At 40.6% G+C, this 24,485-nt stretch overlaps 1 protein-coding gene across 8 annotated transcripts; it reads right to left on the bottom strand.

Annotated features, from left to right (window-relative positions):
• Positions 1-4,037: 4,037 nt before the first annotated feature.
• On the bottom strand, positions 4,038-24,418 carry LOC109548668 (uncharacterized). Of its 8 annotated transcripts, XM_073796699.1 has the most exons (5): positions 24,253-24,418; positions 22,673-22,790; positions 22,265-22,354; positions 18,511-18,637; positions 4,038-7,147 (listed from the first exon to the last, which is right to left on the bottom strand). In XM_073796699.1, exons 3-5 carry the CDS (start codon positions 22,277-22,279, stop codon positions 5,559-5,561), a joined length of 1,731 nt encoding a protein of 576 aa, XP_073652800.1. In that variant the 5' UTR covers positions 22,280-22,354; positions 22,673-22,790; positions 24,253-24,418; the 3' UTR covers positions 4,038-5,558. The 8 variants fall into 8 exon arrangements, with proteins under 8 accessions (XP_073652800.1, XP_073652801.1, XP_033701461.1 ...); XM_073796700.1 differs by lacking the exon at positions 22,673-22,790 and having other exon boundaries at positions 24,248-24,418; XM_033845570.2 differs by lacking the exon at positions 22,673-22,790 and having other exon boundaries at positions 22,265-22,362; positions 24,248-24,418.
• Between the last annotated feature and the right edge of the window lie 67 nt (positions 24,419-24,485).

Raw genomic sequence — 24,485 nt, forward strand, 5'->3', positions numbered from 1 at the left:
AGACACGGGCAAAACTTGGGGTTTGAGGCTGGAGGACTAAGGCATATGATAATTTCCGTATCTAACCATTGTTTTAAAAAGAGTTTTTAAAAGGGTTTAAAATTTTAATTGTTATAAATTGCATTGTTCTTTCTTTTTTGCTAGTGTTTTATTTGCCTTTTAAAACCACATTTTATCCCGTTTTGAGAGGTACGTGACATACATCACTGTATGATTTTAAGGTGTACAGCATCATGTTCTGACTTACATGTATTGAAATAATTACCGCAATGTTTAGTAAGCATCCATCATCTCATATAGATACCATGAAAATAGGGAGCAACAGAAAAAATATTTTGCTTTCTATGAGAACTACATTATCCTTTGAGACACTTGCTCTATTCCACACTTGTGAAAATTATGTTTAACTATATACTAGAAAAACTTGTTTATGAAATTATACTTATGTACATAAAAACTAAGCAATGTAATCTCAGATGACTCTATGTTCATCATGAAGATAATTAGAACGTTTTACTTTGTATTTTTTGCAAGAATCTTTGCAACAAAGATTCTCTTTGTTTATATTTTTGAAAGTTCTGACAAGTGTGGATAACAGAGGCTGTGAAATATTCTTCAGAAGACACTGGAATTTATTTCCATGTAAATAATAATTACATTGCAACATTTCTAAGGGCATTTAATAGGGAGGTATATTCTCCTTATATGAACCCTAGAGAAAGTAAAACTAGATTATCAAATATGCAATAAGTTCATTTCAACCCTCGGTATTTTGATAACAATATCTCTTAGATAACATCTGCTACAGAGTGCATTTTATCACATCCCTAACATGTGAAACATTTCATCCATAGAGACACTAGAATCCATTCAAATATGATGAATTTTAGATAGGGAAATTAACATTTTAAGTATTTCCAGGTACAATGATCAGAACGTCCTGGTGTATCACACATACGAATACAAGAAAATATATCACATTTTTATTATTTTATTTATTTATTTTTTTTCTCTACGTGGGCCTCTCATTGTTGTGGCCTCTCCCGTTGCGGAGCACAGGCTCCGGACGCGCAGGCTCAGCGGTCATGGCTCACGGGCCCAGCCGCTCCGTGGCATGTGGGATCTTCCCGGACCGGGGCACGAACCCGTGTCCCCTGCATCGGCAGGCGGACTCTCAACCACTGCGCCACCTGGGAAGCCCTCAACTACACTTTTTTTGAACACAGACAACAATATGTCTCCCACAAGAAATGCACTCCAAAACTTTACACAGTAAAAAAAGCATAAAAAAATACACCATTTCAACACCATTCAAAATAGTGGCTAACATAATACAAAGTAAATTAAAGAGTAAATAATGTGTCAAGAATAAGGAAATCTATTTTATAATCATAAAGACAGAAATTCATCAGAATGACATGGCATTTCATTATAGCCACAAAAATATTCTGGAGAAAAGTTTGGAGACAACACCACAAGGATAAATAATCTACTTATAAGTTTTTCGAAGCCATCATGGATAGAAATTGTTAGATTCTCTAAAGCCCAAGAACCTACGGATGCACTGTTACCTTCTGGTATAAAGTACCTAGATGGAAGAAAACTGTGGTGGTGAAAGGAACATGATTCATTAGGATCATAAAAAATAATTAAATTTTATTAATTAAAACAAGAGACCTATGATACATTCTGAATAAAACAGTAGCAAAAGGCAATGACAGCAGTTAAATGTCAAATATACACATAGAATTCTGGGGCTTTATTTTTTTATACACTTATTTATTTTATTTATTTATCTTTGGCTGTGCTGGGTCTTCATTGCTGCATGCAGGCTTTCTCTAGTTGCAGCGAGTGGGGGCCACTCCTCGTTGCGGTGCGCAGGCTTCTCATTGTGGTGGCTTCTCTTGTTGCAGAGCATGGGCTCTAGGCATGTGAGCTTCAGTAGTTGTAGCACGTGGCCTCAGTAGTTGTGGCTCCCGGGCTCTAGAGCACAGGCTCAGCAGTTGTGGCACATGGGCTGCAGTTGCTCCGCGGCATGTGAGATCTTCCCAGTCCAGGGCTCGAACCCGTGTCCCCTGCATTGGCAGGTGGAGTCTTAACCACTGTGCCACCAGGGAAGCCCTAGAATTCTGGGACTTTTGATTAAATTTTCCTCTTGTGATAACTGCTCTCCCTTTAATTTCGAAGAATAAGACTAGTTTTTCATTAATCATAGATCTATACAACAGCTATTACCATGCAATGGAGGAAGTGACCAAATTTTCCCATGCATTCTGCCTACCACATAATCAGTCCCTGTTAACCTGTCACTCTCCTCCCATGAAAAGCCCATTCCCTTAACGTCCTGCCTGACCTATTCATGGTCAGTTAGTAAAGCATTCTGTCCTATAACCCACTATGACCTATCTACAAAAAGACACATGAGGCTTCCGTGGTGGCACAGTGGTTAAGAATCTGCCTGCCAATGCAGGGGACACGGGTTCGAGCCCTGGTCTGGGAAGATCCCACATGCTGCAGAGCAACTAAGCCCGTGAGCCACAACTACTGAGCCTGAGCATCTGGAGCCTGTGCTCCGCAACGGGAGAGGCCACGACAGTGAGAGGCCCCCGCTCGCCGCAACTGGAGAAAGCCCTCGCACAGAAACGAAGACCCAACACAGCCAAAAATTAATTAATTTTTTAAAAAGACACATGAATTAACATGATAAATCATGTCACAGTTTTACATTATTTTTTGTCCCCCCTTGTTGATAATTCAAACAATATTGCATTTGATAATTCAAGGTCCTTGTTTTCTCAGGAAACATGGATGTGACTGACCCACACCTAATCAAATTGGACCCCTCATTTTATAGATTCCTTCCCAGAGACTACCATGAAAGACCTGTAATGCAGGCATAAGGTCAAGACTTCAAACTTCAGGTTGAAAGGTTATAAATATAATGTAGTCTTTTCAAAAGAACTCCAATAATTACATATTTATACAGAGAAGATACTGGCATACTTCTACATATGTCCTTCTTCTGGTACTACAAACATCATGTCATACTTTTTAACGTATTGTCACTTGCAATGATTCTGCAGCATACAGTATCTCACATTAACCTTGGACAAATAAGACATTTATTCCTAGTATGGATTCTCTGATATGTTATCTGTTGTAAGAATCGCTCAAAAAATGTACCTAATTCAAAAAATTTACTTAATGTAAATTAAGTAAATTAAAATTTACTTAATGTAAATTAAAATCCTTACATTCGTAAGGATTCCCTCCCAATATGAATTCTTTGGTGGACCCTGAGGATGCACTGTTGGGTCAATTTCTTTCCATGTTCAGTAAATATCTATCGTTTCTGACCTGTATCAATGCTCACATTACAACAAAGGTGTGGATAGCTGATGAAAATTTTTACAACATTCATGACATTTGAAACGTTGCTCTTCAAAATACATTCTCTGTTTCAGAGCGTTGATCTTCAGGTACAAGCCTTAGCACACATACTGCTTTGTGTGCTTTCTCTCAAAGATATACATTGAGAAATCTAGTGCATTGTGAGGCCTGGATAAAGCCTCTGCTCATACATTTGAAGGGTTTCTTTTCAATGGACCGTCTGCAGTTAACTAATACTTGAAGTCAAGAAAAGGTTTCGTCACACTCATTTCATTTATAAGGTATCGCTCCAGTATGTCCCACCTTGTGATCTTTGGGTAAAAGCCTTGCCACACACATTACATTTGTGTCTTAACTACTGGATCGCTAAGGATGTCCCTAAAGTGTCAATTTTGAACGAAGACCTTTCCACATATATCACATTAATATGATTTCTCCTCTGTATTTATTACCTGATTTGTAGTACGGGTTGAGATCTCACGAAAGGCTTTCCAACACTCATTACCTTTTAGAGATTTTTCTGCATTATGAATTCTCAGATGAATTGCAAGGTCTGAATTTCAACTATAGACTTTGCCAAATTCATCACATTTATATTGAGTTGGCCAAAAAGTGCCTTCTGTTTTTAAGAAAAAATAAAAGACACATTTTTTTCATTTTCACCAAGAACTTTATTGAACAACATACACCCTTTTGTTCCACTACCTTCTGCCATTTTTCAGGAAACTTCATAATTCCAACTTCCCAAAGCTTTTCATCTTTTTGAGCAAAGAACTGTGCCAGTTGCCTTTTACAGTCTTCCAGGGAATTGAAATTTTTTCCATTAAGAGAATTTTGTAAAGACCGAAATAAACAGAAATCCATGGCGCCATGGTGAATATGGCAGATGAATTAGAACTTCCCAGCCAAGCTGTAACAGTTTTTGCCTGGTCATCAAAGAAACACGTGGTCTTGCGTTATCCTGATGGAAGATTATGCGTTTTCTGTTGACTAATTCCGGATGCTTTTCATGGAGTGCTGCTTTCAGTTGGTCTAACTGGGAGCAGTACTTGTTGGAATTAATCGTTTGGTTTTCTGGAAGGAGCTCAAAATAGAGGACTTCCAATCGCACTGTAGACACATCATCTTATTTGGATGAAGACTAGCTGTCCGTGTGGTTGGTGGTGGTGCACTTCACATGGCCCACGATCTCTTCCATTCCACATGATTGTACAGTATCCACTTTTTTTTTTTTTTTTTTTTTGCGGTAGGCGGGCCTCTCACTGTTGTGGCCTCTCCCGTTGCAGAGCACAGGCTCCAGACGCGCAGGCTCAGCAGCCATGGCTTATGGGCCCAGCCGCTCCGCGGCATGTGGGATCTTCCTGGACCGGGGCACGAACCCGTGTCCCCTGCATTGGCAGGCGGACTCTCAACCACTGCGCCACCAGGGAAGCCCCCAGTATCCACTTTTCATCACCCATCACAATTTATTTTAAGAACAGAACTTTTTATTATGTTTAAGTAAAGAATCGCATGCAGATATACGGTCAAGGTTTTTTTTTTTCCCTTATGTGGAACCCAAGCATCAAAGCAATTCATATAACCAAGCTGGTGCAAATGATTTTCAACGCTTGATTTGGATATTTTGAGTATGTCGGCTATCTCCCACGTGGTATACTGTTGATTGTTCTCAATTCATGTCTCAATTTGATCACTATCAACTTCAAATGGTCTACCTGACCGTGGAGCATCACCCAGTGAGAAATCTCCAGCACGAAATTTCGCAAACCACTTTTGACACGTTCGATCAGTCACAGCACCTTCTCCATACACTGCACAAATCTTTTTTTGCGTTTCGGTTGTGTTTTTACCTTTCTTGAAATAATGAAGAGTAATATGCTGAAAATTGTTGCTTTTTTCCTTCCATCTTCAATATTAAGATGGCTGCACAAAAATTCACCAATTTTTATGTCTTTTTTTAAAATGCACGCTGATATCGCAGCTGTCACATAAAATCTAACAAAATTGTTTGAATGAAGTTAAAGACAACTAAGTGCTCCTAGAGCCACCTTACGGAAAAAACTGAACCTTCTGGGCAACCCAATATAATTTCTGTCCTGTATGGATTCTCAGTGTTGAGTGAGGGCTGAGATGTGATTAAAGGTTTTGCCAAACTCATTACATTTGTATCAGCTCTCTCCGGTGTGAATTTTTTGATGACTTACAAGGTGTGATTTTTCACTAAAGACCATGGCACACTCATCACGTTTGTAAGGATTCTCTCCAGTATGAATTGTCTGGTGTCTTATAAGGTGTGCTTTTCGACTAAAGAACTTATCACACCCGATACACTTGTAAGGTTTCTCTCCCGTATGAATTCTCTGATGTCTTGTTAGGTTACTTTTTCGACTAAAGAGCTTGCCACACTTAATACACTTGTAAGGTTTCTCTCCAGTATGAGTTCCCTTATGACTTTTAAGGTGTGCTTTTCGACTAAAAAACTTACCACACTCAATACATTTATAAGGTTTCTCCCCAGTATGATTTCTCTGATATCTTGCAAGTAATGAATTTTGAGGAAAGACATTTTCACACACATCACATTTATGTAATTTCTCTTCTGTATGGAGAAACTGATGTCTGCCAGGTTTTGAGCTGTAATGAAAGATTTTCCCACACTCATTACATTTGTAAGGTTTCTCTCCAGTATGAACTCTCTGATGCTTTCCAAGGTTTGGCTTTTGAGAAAAGAACCTGCCACAGTCATTACATTTGTAAGGTTTCTCTCCAGTATGAATTCTCTGATGACTTTCAAGATTTGAATTTCGATTGAAGACCCTGCTACACACATTACATTTGTAAGACTTCTCTTCATTATGAACTCTCTGATGCTTTATAAGGTATGCCTTTTGATTAAAGAATTTGCCACACTCATTACATTTATAAGGTTTCTCCCCATTATGATTTCTCCGATATCTTGCAAGGAATGAATTTCGAATAAAGACATTTTCACATACATCACATTTATGTAATTTCTCTTCTGTATGGAGAAACTGATGTCTTCCAAGTTCTGAGCTGTAATGAAAGATTTTCCCACACTCATTACATTTGTAAGGTTCCTCTCCAGTATGAGTTCTCTGATGACTTGCAAGGTGTGAATTGTGAGTAAAGACTTTTTCACATACATCACATTTATGTACTTTCCCTCCTGTATGGAAGATCTGATGTCTTTTGAGGTATGATCCCTGAAGGAAGGTTTTGCCACACAGATTACATTTGTAAGATCCTTCCCTGTGTGCTTCCTGTTCTTGTGTCACTACTGAAGGACGCATAAAACCACTCGCATGTGTACTAGAAATGTTGGTTTGCACACTAGAAGAAGTTCCTTCAAGTGGTGAAAATGAGGCACTACTCCTGATATCCTTGTCCACTTGAATAAATTCATCAATCTTCTCTTCACTTTTAAATATATGCAGTTCAACCCAAAAGCTTAATGCCAGTCTATTTTCAACAGGCTTGATTCCTGCAACACTTCTAACATGTTCCTCTCCCTTCTCAGTGAGATTTTCGTTATAGGTTATAGGTATTTGGTTGTAATCACTTTCCTCATCTCTCTTCTGAGACACTAAGTCATACATATTTTCTTGAACATCGCTGAGGTAAAAATGTTTCATTTCATTCCTTTCATGTCTTTCTGACATCACGGTTTGGAATACTTCTCCTCTATCAGTATTTGCTTTCAGTTGTAATATCTTGATCACATGCATGTAAGAGATATCTACAAGATATAAAGAACCGTAAGTATCCCATTCATTACAATTCATGAATAAATGTTTCAGGTTAAATAAGCCATACTAAACCAAATAATACTTCTATCAAGCAAAGTTATGAACCTCACCAACCATGATATTACAATTTGAAGAAACACAATAGGAATGACTCTTTACTAAAGCTAAAGTCATCAGAGGTAATTCCAGTAATTTTATGGTGCACTTTTAAACAACCTATGACAAAAATACTCACATTGGAAAAACTGCTGTTAGCTACCAAAGTGTAGTTTTCACCCATGATGCCAACCAAAGCACATACCAATTATCAGTAAACATACTGGTAATCTTTACTCGAGGAGAAAAGGATATTAAACTATATGTGTGTGTGTGTGTGTGTGTGTGTGTGTACGTATATATATTTTCAGAATACTTATTATACATGAATAAATACTAAAGAACCAAAAATATATTGTAACAATAAATAAACCAAAACTAGCTTATCTAATGAATAATCTAAATGACTGCCACTTTAGAACTGGGAAACAAATATAACACAGAGAAAATGAAGAATTTGATAAATTTTTTTTTTTTTTTGACCAGGCCCATGTGGCATGCAGGATCATAGTTCCCCGACCAGGGATCAAACCAGTGCCCCCCGAATTGGGAACAAGATGTCTTAACTGCTAGACAACCAGAGAAGTCCCAATAAAACATTTTTTTAAAACAACTAAATATTTCTAAAAACCTCCTATAAAACTATGTACCCATGAAGAAGCATAAAACATCTGTAAGATCACCATCTGGAAATCAAAATTAAATAAATTAATTATCAATAAATGAAACATTCTCCAGTTATATGAACAGCCAATAAATGAGCAACTCCCTACGTATGCAGGGACCTTAAACATCCAGTTCATTGGCTCTGGCATACATGTAATGAAGAATGAGCAACTTGTAAATTTATTTAATTATGGTCAGATACAATATTGTCGGGAACAAATTGCAAAAATAAGGTATACAAGATATGATGCAGACAAAGAGATAGTATAATAAAAATAACAGAAAAATAATATATCTTTTCAACCAAAATAACTTTTGAGTTTTTACTATAAAAAATACACTATTCAAAGCCATCGAACAGTACTTATTCCTTTGAAAAGGCTTGAGGAAAATTATCAAGATTTTTCAAGGAAAGGAAGTAGACTCAAGAGGATTACGTACATGAACTCAATAGACAAAGAAACTACTGAGACAACCAGGATGTGCATCTGGACCTACAGTGTGAGAAAACATATTCTTAAGATGACCCTCAACCCAAGCAGCCCACCAGACTAAAGTACCAAGAGTTAAAAGTTCTGGCTAGGAAAAAATGCTCCTATTGACAAGTTTTTACAGCATGTCAATGTGGAGAAATGTTTACATACATTCTGGGTATATCTGTAAAATCAGAATTCTTAGGTGTGATATTGTGATTTATTAAAAATACGGACTCGGTGATTGAGATGAGAAATTCATTACTCCCACTCACAACTTATCTGCCAAAACTGGTCCCTTGGCTTGCCCTGATGGAACGGGGCTGCGAAATTAGACAACGGGTAAAAATAGTAAGAGACGTTTCACTAAAATCAATATACAGAATAAAAGTAGGAAAAAGAAAATATATTTAACATCACTAACCAGTGTGAGACCTCTGAGTTTTCTGTTTCCTCCATGTGAACCCCCAACTGCCTTCAGGGGTCATAAAAAAGGGAAAGTCTCTACTACACTCTAGTGATATTCATTAGGAACTTGTAATTGTCTGTGGGAACTGGCAAATGGGAACAAAGTTTTTCAGAAACATTCTGAGCTCACCAAGTGTGCACTGTCATTGAAACACAGCTGAACTGATGTTGCGATTCTAGGAGATGGTATGTCAGAATAAAAAACATATCTTAGAGACTGGCTGTGTCCCTCCCACCCAACACTCTTACACTACACTAAGCCCACAGTTCTAGCAGCAGGAAGGCATCAGCAAAGTACTTTGCTGAGGCAAAAGAGTATGTAAGGGGAAAAGCAGTAAATGCTCAAATCTCAAACATGCAATGCTCTAGGGTAGAAACTAATCCAGTGGCAAAGACACAGAGGAAGGAAGAATAATTCTGAAAACTCAACGGAGTTTGTGGAGAAAAATTACAGTTCCTGAGGACCACAACAATCCCTGACTGGTACTACTATAATTTAACGTAATGCTCACTGATGATGGTTGTGGATGGTGGTTATCTATGAAGCATGTAATATGATATTAAATTTATCTATAACTTTTTTTTTTTTTTTTTGTGGTATGCGGGCCTCTCACTGTTGTGGTCTCTCCCATTGAGGAGCACAGGTTCCAGACGCGCAGGCTCAGCGGCCATGGCTCAGGGGCCCAGCCGCTCTGCAGCATGTGGGATCTTCCCGGACTGGGGCACGAACCCGTGTCCTCTGCATCGGCAGGCGTACTCTCAACTACTGCGCCACCAGGGAAGCCCCTATCTATAACTTTAAATCTAATTTGCCTGATATAAAAGAGCCCTGACACTATTTTCGTGGTAATAGAGTAATTGCTATAAAATGTCCATGATATAACGAAAATATTTTTCTAAATAACTCCTACAAAACTATGCGCCCATGAAGAAGCAGAAAACATTCTGAAATGTTATATCATCTGTAAATCAAAATTAAATATTAATAAATGAAATACTCTCTAGTTATATTAACAGCCAAAGTCTGAGCATTTTAAGGATATAATTACATTAGTTAAGAATGTGAACACAAGAAAGAATGCTACTAAAATATTAACTATAAATATACTTTAAACAAAAAATGTATTGGCTTTAGAATATCAAAAGTTCATGCTAACACTCCATGTGATCAAACATTAAAATTAGCCTACCCCTCAAATTACTAGAAATCACACCATTATACTTTTTAACATTAGCTTTGCAAGGAAAAAAATGAAACCAATGAGGAGTGATATCAGCCCGATAGCAGAAAAGTAAACAACAGGCACTCATTAACATATGTGGAACCCAAGTTTAAAACAATATATAGACATACAAGCCTTTGGGAAAACTCTACAAACGAGTTAATAAGCGATACCACTCAAGCAACTACCTATCCCGAAAACACTAAACCGAAAAGTGTAGCAAAGTTCATGACAATTTGCTGGCCTTTGACTCCCCAGTCCTTTCTTAAATCACACTGAGACCGAACTGGAGGAAGCCTCCCAATTTTCAGAGGTGCCCTCAGGAGGAATGATAATAAAAACCACAATGAAATATTACATCATGCCTCTTAGAATAGCTCTCATTAAAAAGACCAGAGGTGACAATTGTTATTGAGAATGGGGATAAAATGGAATTCTAGTAACTCTGAGACATGGGTTTGTGGCATTCCTCAAAATCAGAAAAAAAACCTGGAAAGACTTATCAGTCAGGCTCTGTTGATACTTTCTCACATCCATGATGACCACTCCACTACATAGCTTGAAGTGATTTGTACATAGCAGAAAAATATTACAGGGCTTCCCTGGTGGTGCAGTGGTTAAGAATCCACCTGCCAAAGCAGGGGACATGGGTTCGAGCCCTGGCCCGGGAAGATTCTTCATGCCACAGAGCAACTAAGCCCACGTGCCACAACTACCTAGGCTGCACTCCAGAGCCCGTGAGCCACAACTACCGGGCCCACATGCCACAACTACTGAAGACTGCGCGCCACAACTGCTGAAGCCTGCACACCTAGAGCCTGTGCTCCGCAACAAGAGAAGTCACCACAATGAGAAGCCCGCACGCCACAACAAAGAGTAGCCCTCGCTCCTTGCAACTAGAGAAAAGCCTGCGTGTAGCAATGAAGATCCAACACAGCCAAAAACAAATTTAAAAATTTTTTTTAAAAAGAAATGGCTCAGGGATCTAAACAAGAAGACAGGGATTGAGACAGATCAATGCAGGTTCTGAGGTGCCAGATGGAATCAAAGAGCAGCCAGTGTTTTCCCATCTTCTGATGAGGCTTCCTAAAAATATCAAATGGGGACGGAAGCAGGAAATGTTCAGGGATCGATGACTGGACTGACAACTGAGCATACAGTGGAACCATGTGCTGAAGGAGAGATGAAAGGGCAAGGGACCTTCATAAAACAGCCTGCCTCATGCTCCTCAACGATAAGCAACAGCAAGTTCACAGGAGCCAGATGGCAAGTGTCGTAGATCATGATAAAAATTGTGCTTTTGTGTCTGTTTGAGCAGCAGACCCACTGGAGGGTGAAAGTATACACTTTACGTGTTGAAGGACAGAGCCCTGTAACTGTCTGACTAGGGCACAGTTGCCAAACACTATTAATAATGAGGCCTCCCTTCTGCCTTTCTGAGATCTGACCTGTGTTCACACTTTGATACATCCCCAAGCTGCATTCATGCCACTCCACAGCCCAGCATTCTGCCTCTTGCTACAATACGGGTAAAATATTCGGATGATAAACAGAAATTCCTATACCTGAGAAAAAAGAAACATGGTTTGCTGTGGATTTTCCAGAATCATGGTTCTTTATTCAGCTAAGGATTGACGACACTACTGAGGGGTCTAGAAAAATATTTCAGAAACTTACCCACTGCTTGCCTCCTTCTGAATACACAGGGAACAGTTAAAATGCAGAAATCCACTCCCTCTTGAGAGAACACTGGAATCACAACTAACTGCTGAACAATCATCGACAGGAAGACACTGGAACTCACCAAAAAAAGATATCCCACATCCAAAGACAAAGGAGAAGCCACAATGAGACGGTAGGAGGGGCGCAATCACAATAAAATCAAATCCCGTAACTGCTGGGTAGGTGACCCACAAACTGGAGAACACTTATACCACAGCAGTCCACCCACTGGAGTGAAGGTTCTGAGCCTCACATCAGGCTTCCCAACCTGGGGGTCCGGGAACAGGAGGAAGAATTCCTAGAGAATCAGACTTTGAAGGCTAGCAGGATTTGACTGCAGGACTTTGACAGGACTGGGGGAAACAGAGACTCCACTCTTGGAGGGCACACATAAAGCAGTGTGTGCATTGGGACCCAGGGGAAGGAGCAGTGACCCCATAGAGATTGAACCAGACCTACCTCCTAGTGTTGGGGGATCTCCTGGAGAGGCGGGGGGTGGCTCTGTCTCACCATGAGGACAAGGACACTGGCAGCAGAAGTTCTGGGAAGTACTCCTTGGCGTGAGCCCTCCCAGACTCCACCATTAGCCCCACCAAAGAGCCTGGGTAGGCTCCAGTGTTGGGTCACCTCAGGCTAAACAACCAACAGAGAGGGGACACAGCCCCACCCATCAGCAGACAAGCGGATTAAAGTTTTACTGAGCTCTGCCCACCAGAGCAACAGCCAGCTCTACCCACCACCAGTCCCTCCCATCAGTAAACATGCACAAGCCTCTCAGATAGCCGCATCCACCAGAGAGCAGACAGCAGAAGCAAGAAGAACTACAATCCTGCAGCCTGTGGAACAAAAACCACATTCACAGAAAGATAGACAAGATGAAAAGGCAGAGGGCTATGTACCAGATGAAGGAACAAGATAGAACCCCAGAAAAACAACTAAATGAAGTGGAAATAGGTAACCTTCCAGAAAAAGAATTCAGAATAATGATAGTGAAGATGATCCAGGACCTTGGAAAAAGAATGGAGGCAAAGATCGAGAAGATGCAAGAAATGTTTAACAAAGACCTAGAAGAATTAAAGAACAAACAAACAGATGAACAATACAATAACTGAAACGGAAAATACACTAGAAGGAATCAATAGCAGAATAACTGAGGCAGAAGAACGGATAAGTGACCTGGAAGACCGAAGGGTGGAATTCACTGCTGCACAACAGAATAAAGAAAAAAGAATGAAAAGAAATGAAGACAGCCTAAGAGACCTCTGGGACAACATTAAACACAACATTTGCATTATAGGGGTCGTAGAACGAGAAAAGAGAGAGAGAGGACCTGAGAAAATATTTGAAGAGATTATAGTCGAAAACTTCCCTAACATGGGAAAGGAAATAGCCACCCAAGTCCAGGAAGCACAGAGAGTCCCAAACAGGATAAACCCAAGGAGAAACATGCTGAGACACATAGAAATCAAATTGGCAAAAATTAAAGACAAAGAAAAATTATTGAAAGCAGCAAGGGAAAAATGACAAATAACATACAAGGGAACTCCCATAAGGTTAACAGCTGATTTCTCAGCAGAAACTCTACAAGCCAGAAGGGAGTGGCATGACATATTTGAAGTGATGAAAGGGAAAAACCTACAACCAAGATTACTCTACCCGGCAAGGATCTCATTCAGATTTGATGGAGAAATCAAACGCTTTACAGACAAGCAAAAGCTAAGAGAATTCAGCACCACCAAACCAGCTCTACAACAAATGTGAAAGGAACTTCTCTAAGTGGGAAACACAAGAGAAGAAAAGGACCTACAAAAACAAACCCAAAACGATTAAGAAAATGGTCACAGGAACATACATATCAATAATTACCTTAAACGTGAATGGATTAAATGCTCCAACCAAAAGACACAGGCTTGCTGAATGGATACAAAAACAAGACACATATACATGCTGCCTACAAGAGACCCACTTCAGACCTAGGGACACACACAGACTGAAAGTGAGGGGATGGAAAAAGATATTCCATGCAAATGGAAATCAAAAGAAAGCTGGAGTAGCAATACTCATATCAGATAAAATAGACTTTAAAATAAAGAATGTTACAAGAGACAAGAAAGGACAATACATAATGATCAAGGGATCAATCCAAGAAGAAGATGTAACAGTTATATATGCACCCAACATAGGAGCACCTCAATACATAAGGCAACTGCTAACAGCTATAAAAGAGGAAATCGACAGTGACACAATAATAGTGGGGGACTTTAACACCTCACTTACACCAATGGACAGATCATCCAAACAGAAAATAAAGAAGGAAACACAAGCTTTAAATGACACAATAGACCAGAGAGATTTAATTGATATTTATAGGACATTCCATCCAAAAACAGCAGATTACACTTTCTTCTCAAGAACGCATGGAACATTCTCCAGGATAGATCACATCTTTGGTCACAAATCAAGCCTCAGTAAATTTAATAAAATTAAAATCATATCGAGCATCTTTTCTGACCACAATGCTATGAGATTGGAAATCAATTACAGGGAAAAAAACATAAAAAACACAAACACATGGAGGCTAAACAATACGTTACTAAATAACCAAGAGATCACTGAAGAAATCAAAGAGGAAACCAAAAAATACCTAAAGACAAATGAGAATGAAAACATGATCCAAAACCTATAGGATGGAGCAAAAGCAGTTCCAAGAAGGAAGTTCATAGCTATACAAGCCTACCTCAACAAACAAGAAAAATCTCAAATAAACAATCTAACCTTACACCTAAAAGAACTAGAGAAAGAAGAACAAACAAAACCAAAAGTTAGCAGAAGGAAAGAAATCATAAAGATCAGAGCAGAAATAAATGAAATAGAAACAAAGAAAACAATAGCAAAGATCAATAAAACTAAAAGCTGGTTCCTTGAGAAGATAAAGAAAATTGATAAACCATTAGCCAGTCTCATCAAGAAAAAGAGGAAGAGGACTCAAATCAATAAAATTAGAAATAAAAAGGAGAAGTTACAAAAGACACCGCAGAAATACAAAGCATCCCAAGAAACTACTACAAGCAACGCTATGCCAATAAAATGGACAACCTGGAAGAAATGGACAAATTCTTAGAAACGTATAACCTGCCAAGACTGAACCAGGGAGAAATAGACAATATGAACAGACCAATCACAAGTAATGAAATTGAAACTGTGATTAAAAATCTTCCAACAAACGAAAGTCCAGGACCAGATGGCTTCACAGGTGAATTCTAACAAACATTTAGAGAAGAGCTAACACCCACACTTCTCAAACTCTTCCAAAAAATTGCAGAGGAAGGAACACTCCCAAACTCATTCTATGAGGCCACCATCACCCTGATACCCAAATCAAACAAAGATACTACAAAAGAAGAAAATTACACACCAATATCACTGATGAACACAGATACAAAAATCCTGAACAAAATACTAGCAAACAGAATCCAGCAACACATTAAAAGGATCATACACCATGATCAAGTGGGATTTATCCCAGGGATGCAAGGATTCCTCAATATATGCAAATCAATCAATGTGATACACCATATTAACAAATTGAAGAATAAAAACCACATGACTGGGCTTCCCTGGTGGTGCAGTGGTTAAGAATCTGCCTGCCAATGCAGGGGACACAGGTTCGAGCCCTGGTCTGGGAAGATCCACATGCCGTGGAGCAACTAAACCCACGTGCCACAACTACTGAGCCTGTGCCCTAGAGCCTGTGAACCACAACTACTGAGCCCGTGTGCCACAACTACTGAAGCCCGCACGCCTAGAGCCCGTGCTCCACAACAAAAGAAGCCACCACAGTGAAGCCTGTGCACCACAATCAAGAGTAGCCCCCGCTCGCCGCAACTAGAGAAAGCCCACGCACAGCAATAAAGACCCAATGCAGCCAAAAATAAATACAAATAAAATAAATTAAAGAAAAAAAACCACATGATCATCTCAATCGATGCAGAAAAAGCTTTTGACAAAATTCAACACCCATTTATGATAAAAACTCTCCAGAAAGTGGGCACAGAGGGAACCTACCTCAACATAATAAAGGCCATATATGACAAAGCCACAGCAAACATCATTCTCAATGGTGAAAAACTGAAAGCATTTCCTCTATGATCAGGAACGAGACAAGGATGTCCACTCTCACCGCTACTATTCAACATAGTTTTGGAACTCCTAGCCTCGGCAATTAGAGAAGAAAAAGAAATAAAAGGAATATAAATTGGAAAAGAAGAAGTAAAACTGTCACTGTTTGCAGATGACATGATACTATACATAGAGAATCCTAAAGATGCCACCAGAAAACTGCTAGAGCTAATCAATGAATTTGGTAAAGTTGCATGATACAAAATTAATGCACAGAAATCTCTTGCATTCCTATACACTAATGATGAAACATCTGAAAGAGAAATTAAGGAAACACTCCCATTTACCATTGCAACAAACAGAATAAAATACATAGGAATAAACCTACCTAGGAAGACAAAAGACCTGTATGCAGAAAACTATAAGACACTGATGAAAGAAATTAAAGATAATGCCAACAGATGGAGAGATATACCATGTTCTTGGACTGGAAAACTCAATACTGTGAAAATGATTATACTACCCAAAGCAATCTACAGATTGAATGCAATCCCTATCAAATTACCAATGGCATTTTTTACAGAACTAGAACAAATCATCTTATAATTTGTATGGAGACATAAAAGACCCTGAACAGCCAAAGCAGTATTGACAGAAAAAATCAGAGCTGGAGGAATCAGACTCCCTGACTTCAGACTCTACTACAAAGCTACAGTAATCAAGACAATATGGTACTGGCATAAAAACAAAAATACAGATCAATTGAACAAGTTAGAAAGCCCAAATGTAAACCCACGCACCTATGGTCAACTAATCTATGACAAAGAAGGCAAGGATATACAATGGAGAAAAGACAGTCTCTTCAATAAGTGGTGCTGGGAAAACTGGACAGCTACATGTAAAAGAATGAAATTAGAACACTCCCAAACACCATATACAACAATAAACTCAAAATGTATTCGACACCTAAATGTAAGACCGGACACTATAAAACTCTTGGAGGAAAACATAGGTAGAACACTCTTTGACATAAATCCCAGCAAGGTCTTTTTTGATCCACCTCCTACAGAAATGGAAATAAAAACAAAAATAAACAAATGGGACCTAATGAAACAAGCTTTTGCACAGCAAAGCAAACCATAAACAAGACGAAAAGACAAGTCTCAAAATGGGAGAAAATATTTGCCAATGAATCAACAAAGGATTAATCTCCAAAATATATAAACAGCTCATGCAGCTCAATATTAAAGAAACAAACAGCCCAATCCCAAAATGGGCAGAAGACCTAAATAGACATTTCTCCAAAGAAGACTTACAGATGGCCAAGAAGCACATGAAAAGCTGCTCAACATCACTAATTATTAGAGAAATGCAAATCAAAACTACAATGAGGTATCACCTCACACCAGTTAGAATGGGCATCATCAGAAAATCTACAAGCAACAAATGCTGGAGAGGGTGTGGAGAAAAGGCAACTCTCTTGCACACTTGGTGGGAATTTAAATTGATACAGCCACTATGGAGAAGAGTACGGAGGTTCCTTAAAAAACTAGAGTAGAATTACCATATAACTCAGCAATCCCACTACTGGGCATATACCCAGAGAAAACCATAATTCAAAAAGACACATGCACCCCAATGTTCACTGCAGCACTATTTACAATAGCCAGGTCATGGAAGCAACCTAAATGCCCATTGACAGACAAATGGATAAAGATGTGGTACATATATACAATGGAATATTACTCAGCCATAAAAAGGAACGAAATTGGGTCATTTGTATAGCCGTGGATGGGTCTAGAGACTGTCATACAGAGTGAAGTAGATCAGAAAGAGTAAAACAAATATCGTATATTAACGCATATATGTGGAACCTAGAAAAATGGTACAGATGAACTGGTTTGCAGGACAGAAATTGAGACACAGATGTAGAGAACAAACGTATGGACACAAAGGGGGGAAAGCGGCAGGGGGTGGGGGTGGTGATGTTATGAATTAGGAGATTGGGATTGACATGTATACACTGATGTGTATAAAATGGATGACTAATAAGAACCTGCTGTATAAAAAAATAAATAAAATTAAATTCAAAAAAAAAAGAAAACGCAGAAATGCAGCTCACTTACTACAACTCCTATCTCAAAAGTACATGGGTAGGAAACATGAAAGTGGGTATGTCCAAAATTTCCGAAGAACTTTGTAAATATGTAAGCTCTAAAACATCTCCTAATGTATCATGAAGTGGGCAGACCATCTAAGGAAAGTTAGGTTTAAACTGATGCCAGGACTTCCCTGGCGGTCTAGTGGTTAAGACACCGTGCTTCCAATGCAGGGTTGCAGGGTCCGCTGGTTTGAGGCCTGGTCGCGGAACTAAGATCACACATGCCGTGCTGTGCAGTGAGGCCATAAAGTAAACAACTAAATAAAAATTTAAACTCCTGATGCTGTATCCTGAAGGTTTTAGTATCTCGGTCAGCAGGCATTTTAGATCAGTCAAGAAAAACAGGTGCTCCCAAGAGGCACAGAAGGGAAAATGCAAAGATACCCAAGGGCAGATAGCAACATCTAGAGGGAAATTATCCTCACCCACGGAGATCAGGTTCCTGTAGTTCTCCAACATCACGTCCCTGTATAAGGCCCTCTGGGCAGGGTCCAGGCATTCCCACTCCTCCTCAGTGAATTCTATGGCCACATCCTTGAATGTTAACGGTCCCTGAAATGAAAACACATTTCACCAAGGGGCCCTGAGGAGAATTCTCATTTTCACACCAAATGACAAGAGAAGAGTAAGGATCAATTCAGTTGAAGTATGTATTCTGACAGATCTATGTAAAGGGATTCAGAGCAAATTGTACATCTCTAAGTTTTATTTCTTATGCTTTCTCATAAAATTATGATATCTTACAATTAATGTGGATTTTTTTTCATATTTGTGGACAATACATGAAATATAATACATACAAATAAAATTCAATAATTCATTGTCTATGCAGAAGCATTACACATTATGTTTTAAACACTAAGTGAGGGCTTCCCTGGTGGCGCAGTGGTTGAGAGTCCACCTGCCGATGCAGGGGACACGGGTTTGTGCCCCGGGCCGGGAAGATCCCACATGCCGCGGAGCAGCTGGGCCCGTGAACCATGGCCGCTGAGCCTGCGCGTCCGGAGCCTGTGCTCCGCAACGGGAGAGGCCACAACAGTGAGAGGCCCGCGTACCGCAAAAAAAAAAAAAAAAAAAAAAAAAACACTAAGTGATATTCAGTATCTAGATGAGTTACGGGTATGAACTGTGAGTTCAGAAATGACAAAGGCCACAGTGGCTTTAAACAAAAGTCACAATGAGGGGTGTTGTCTCAGGACATATTTTTGCTTTTTTTTTACTACTCATTTTTATTCATTTGAATATCAGAATTTTTGGCGAGATGAAAAAGTATCAACTCTACTAAGTGGTACTAACATGAAACAGAATACTTTAAGGGCAATCTCAATGAAATAATTATATTCAAAAATATACATACCATTTTTCTCCATTTAAACATACATAAGCAGGCATTAACAAAAGCCATAAAATGTTTGTTTTTCCTACTAATAAAACATTGATGCAACATTATAAATTTTATTAGTATTATGCATAATTTCCACAGATTAAGAAACAAATTATCACAAAAATAAAGTTAACAATTCCTGGAGAATTAAAAGTCATGACAAATAAGAATATGGAAAAAATGTAATTAAGCAAGAACACTTCACCAAATGATACGATAAGAAGAAAATAAGAAGGAAACACTCAGGACTTCCCTGGTGGTCCAGTGGTTAAGACTCCATGCTTCCACTGCACGGGACATGGGTTGGATCCGGGGTCGGGGAACTAAGATCCCACATGCCACGAGGTGTGGCCAAAAAAATTTTTTTTAATTAAAAAACAAAAGAAGAAGAAGGAAATAGTGCATTCTCTCTGAAGTTACAGTGGAGTGAAGGGGGCTGGCCAGGGCTCCTGCCTTTCATCACTGTACAGTGTGCCTGAGCAGGGACCACTAGAGGAAGTAACAGGAGGAAAACAGAGAACAAGAAACACAGAGAGAGTGTGTCAGAGTTGGAACTGTTAACATTCACAAATACAAGGACATGGAAAGGCGAAAAGTGAAAGGAAAAAAAAAATTCCATCCTAATGACAGCAGGGGTGACTACATTATATCAGACAAAATAAAGTAAGTACACAAACACGAGACAAAATACATTATATAACAGTAAAGGGGTAAAATTACCAAAAGCTAGAACAATTATAAATATGTATACATCTAACAACATTGCTCGCCCTAAAATGAAGCAAATCCTAACAGAAATAAAGAGAGAAATAGCACAATATTAGTATCAGATTTCAATATCCTGGGTTTACCTACACATGGAAAGAAAAAGAAGATCAATAAGTTAACAGAGGACTTGAAAAACACTACAGTACAACTGTACCTAACAGACATGTACAGAACACTCCACCCAACAACAGCAGCAGAAAACACAGCCTTCCCCAACATGCATAAGACATTCTCCAGGACAGACCACATCTCCCACAAAACAAATCTGAACAAATTAGAGAAGACTGAGATCATAAAGAGTATCTTCTCTAAACACAAGGAAATAAAATTACAAATAGAAAGCGGAAGCAAAACAGGAAAATCTGCCAAATGTGGACATTACACAGCTAGCTCATTGTTAAAGAAGCAATCACCAAAGAAGAAATCACAAGGAAAATGTAAGAATACTTGAATGAAAACAAAAAGACTACATACGAAAATTTCTGACAGTGAAAGCGGTACTAAAGGGGAAGTTCACACTGCTAAATGATTACAACAAAAAGGAGAAAGATGGACATTCCACCCTACTGTTCAAGAAACTACTGAACGTCCCAGACAGAGCCATTGGACACCAAGAAAAAATTGAAAGTTATCCAAACTGAAAAAGAAGTAAAATTATCTTATTTTTAGGTGACAAGTTTTATATGTAGAAATCAAAGAGATTCCAAGAGAAAGCTACTACTCCAAAGAGCAACATTAGAAAAGTTGCAGCATAAAAAATAAGCACGCAAAAATCAGTTGCATGGGCTTCCCTGGTGGCGCAGTGGTTGAGAGTCCGCCTGCCGATGCAGGGGACACGGGTTCGTGCCCTGGTCTGGGAAGATCCCACATGCCGCGGAGCAGCTGGGCCCGTGAACCATGGCCGCTGAGCCTGCACGTCCGGAGCCTGTGCTCCGCAACGGGAGAGGCCACAACAGTGAGAGGCCCGCATACCAAAAAAAATAAATAAATAAATAAAAATAAGCACTTCTGTGTGTAAAAGGATATAACACACAGAGTAAAAAGACAACTTCTGGGCTTCCCTGGTGGCGCAGTGGTTGAGAATCTGCCTGCTAATGCAGGGGAAACGGGTTCGAGCCCTGGTCTGGGAGGATCCCACATGCCGCGGAGCGACTAGGCCCGTGAGCCACAACTACTAAGCCTGCGCGTCTGGAGCCTGTGCTCTGCAACGAGAGGCCGCGATACTGAGAGGCACGCGTGCCACAATAGTGAGAGGCACGCGCACCGCGATGAAGACTGGCCCCCGCTTGCCGCAACTAGAGAAAGCCCTCGCACAGAAACGAAGACCCAACACAGCAAAAATAAATTAATTAATTACCTCCTACCCCCAACATCTTCTTAAAAAAAAAAAAAAGATAACTTCTGAGGAATGGAGTGATGAAAGTGACTTAAAGAATTTCCAACTGTCAGAAATTTAGGTTGATTTCACAGTTTAAATTCAATGAAGCAATAAAACACCCATTATCACTGAAGTTTGCTTCTGAATTTCCATTCCATTTCCTTCTCAATCATTAGGATTAGAACAAAGTGACTCAGTCATTTAGCTTCAATTGCCTGGAAAATGTCATAAAGAATTTCCACTTACTGGTCTATCTTTCAGATTTTACCCCACTATTGTGCATATTAATACGTGACTTCCATATGCAGCTTCTTTATCCTGGTTTACACAGAGCCGACAGTGCATCCTGATGGGGCCCTAAGCAATCCCTGCTGCCCAACAGCATTGACACCATGTCTCCAATCCATGGGTGTGAAGCCCTGCCCAGGACTATACCTAGCGGAGCCTCTTCACAAGTTCCAGGTCACTGGGTCATGGGGAGACGGGATCTAAGTGGAGATGACAGGCCCTGAGGGAAGGATCCGAGTGAGTGTGAATGTACAGGTGTCAGGCAGGATAGTTCAGAGTCAGACAAGTTTACCGAGTCCAAATAAGGGCATCTGAGGAAAATCAGAAAAATCAGAAAAATCAACTGAGAATATGACATTACCTGAGAAAGAGCCATTTCTTACTCCTTTTCTTTCCTCTTCCTCCTCTTCTGGGCTTCTTCCTCAGACAATGTGAGTCTTTAGAGGTCGATCTTCAAAGCTGGAAACAGGCTGCTTAATGCTTAGAATCAACACACCCCCTTCCTGAGTCACCACCACACGCACAGGGAAGCCCTCAGCATGTGGAACAGACGGTCCTCTGCTGCCCACTGTCCCAGGAGGGATTTGGGGCTATAAACTCCTACACAGAGTCCAACAGGTGAGTTTTCCCACACTTTCCTTCAGATCTCGCTCCCCTCCTGGTGAGGCCCTCACGTACCCAGCAGCAGCGGGCACCTCAGCTGGACCCACGATCCCCTTCAGGTCACAGACCAGCCCTGATCCATCCCCACGCAGAGCAGAGCCCTCACCCTCAAGCCCAGATCTCAGCCCTCAGGAATGGGGGGACTCAGAGTCCTGATGTTCAATGACGGATCCAGACTGCAATCACTTCGGGCACGTTAAGTACTACTGAGGCTGCACACCACACTGATGATAGGAAGGGAAATCTCTAGTCAGGGGGTAGAAAACACGCATATGCAAAATGCCTTATCAATCTAATGCGAAGTCTGGATTGAGCACCACTGACAGGAAGCAAGCCCAGCACACCTCCCACTTTCTTTTTCTTTTCCAGATTTATAGATATATAACCGATGAATAAAAATTCTGTACATATGAGGAATACACTGTGAATGCATCGTTTCCCCCCTTCTATCTGCACTACTATGTGCTTCCATTTCATTCTGTCTGGGTCTCCCTATTTCTTTCTCCTTCTCTTCCCCTCCGCTCTCCTGCTGTTCCTGCCCTCCTCTCTATTTCTTTTCTCACACCTGTCCTGCCCCACTCTGCAACCTGTTCCCCCTCTTGATGTTCTCTCTCTCCACCCTTCCTGATTGTCCTAAATCTCTATGTATTTCTGCCTCTTTCTTCCCTTTTCTGTGCTCCCTCTCTGCCCTCCAGGTTACACCCCTTCTATCCCTGTTACTCTCCCTTCCTCCCCACTCTCTGGCATGGCAAGTGGCTGTGCTTCCTTCCAGCTCTCCCTCTTCTTCTGCTCTTCTTATCATCCCTTGTCCTCATACTCTCCCAGCACCATAATGCTACGAAGGCCATGGGTCCACATTTTATCCTCTCTCCGACTCTCTGTGTGAAGGGCCTCACCACTGTTAGCCGCCCGCTACCGGTGATCCAGAGCCCCTCTCTCTATGCTGCTCTATGTCAAACTCTGGACATCCAGCTTTTTATATACTTCTCTATTTCATTCACTTGCTCCTTTCAAGGCATAATCGCTTTTATTTTACAGTCTATTTACAAGTCGCTCAGCATCCTCTATGTTCCTAACGATGCTCCCTCATTCTTTTGCCTCAGTTGTTCTATTTCTCTCTCAGTCTCTCTGTCTCTGCTTCTCCTGGTCGCCTCGCCAACATATTTACAGGGATGGAGACTGAATAAGATGCCCGCCAACCGCAAGAGACCATTTTCCATCGGGTGGAATTTGAGATGATAGAACCATGGGTGTCACTAGGCTGGCCCAGGTCACCTCCCCCAACGCAGGGTGAGAGGAAGGGCTGACTACGAAAGGGAGGCCTGTGGGGCAGAAGGACAGACCCGAGGAGACGCGAGGGCAGAGTGGCTGGGAGGGAGGGAGTGGGTCTCAGGAGACGGGCGGGCTCCCCAGAATCCCAGGACCAGGAAGACACCTCTGCGGGGCGACCCGCCTGCCCTCCAGGGGCTGAGAGGGTGAGCTGGGGGTTGGGGGGGGTGTGCGGCGTGCATCCACCTCGCGTAAGAGGACGTTACATGGAGGGGCGAGGGGGAGGGCGGAGATACTAAAGGGTTTTAAACAGGAAAATGTCGCGAATGAAGGTGTCTACCTGGACCGAAGGCGGAAAAGCCAAGAGAACCGACCAGCCTCAGAACGAATTCAAACCCAAAGGAAAACATACCCGACCTGTATCGGCGACGTCTGGATTTACTTCGGGCGGAGGGCCGGGTGATGGGATTTTAGGTCTGAAGTGACTCCGAGACCCTGAGGATGGAGTAAGGGGGGGACCACGTAGCACAGATTTACACTAGAAAAATTTACGCCCCGCAGAGCGATCGTCGTTCCGAGAGTTAAACTTCCGGTTCTGTAAGAAATTGCGCACGCGCAGACTTAGAGGCGGAACTTCCGGGAGCGCGGCC

This window comes from Tursiops truncatus, chromosome 19, assembly GCF_011762595.2.
Source record: "Tursiops truncatus isolate mTurTru1 chromosome 19, mTurTru1.mat.Y, whole genome shotgun sequence".
Classification (NCBI taxonomy): Eukaryota; Metazoa; Chordata; class Mammalia; order Artiodactyla; family Delphinidae; genus Tursiops; species Tursiops truncatus.

Excerpts from the sequence above, each read along its gene's own strand:
- LOC109548668 (XM_073796699.1), bottom strand. Across the intron at positions 7,148-18,510 it reads CAGGAACCTGATCTCCGTGG|ATATCTCTTACATGCATGTG; the intron begins GTGAGGATAATT and ends TATATCTTGTAG.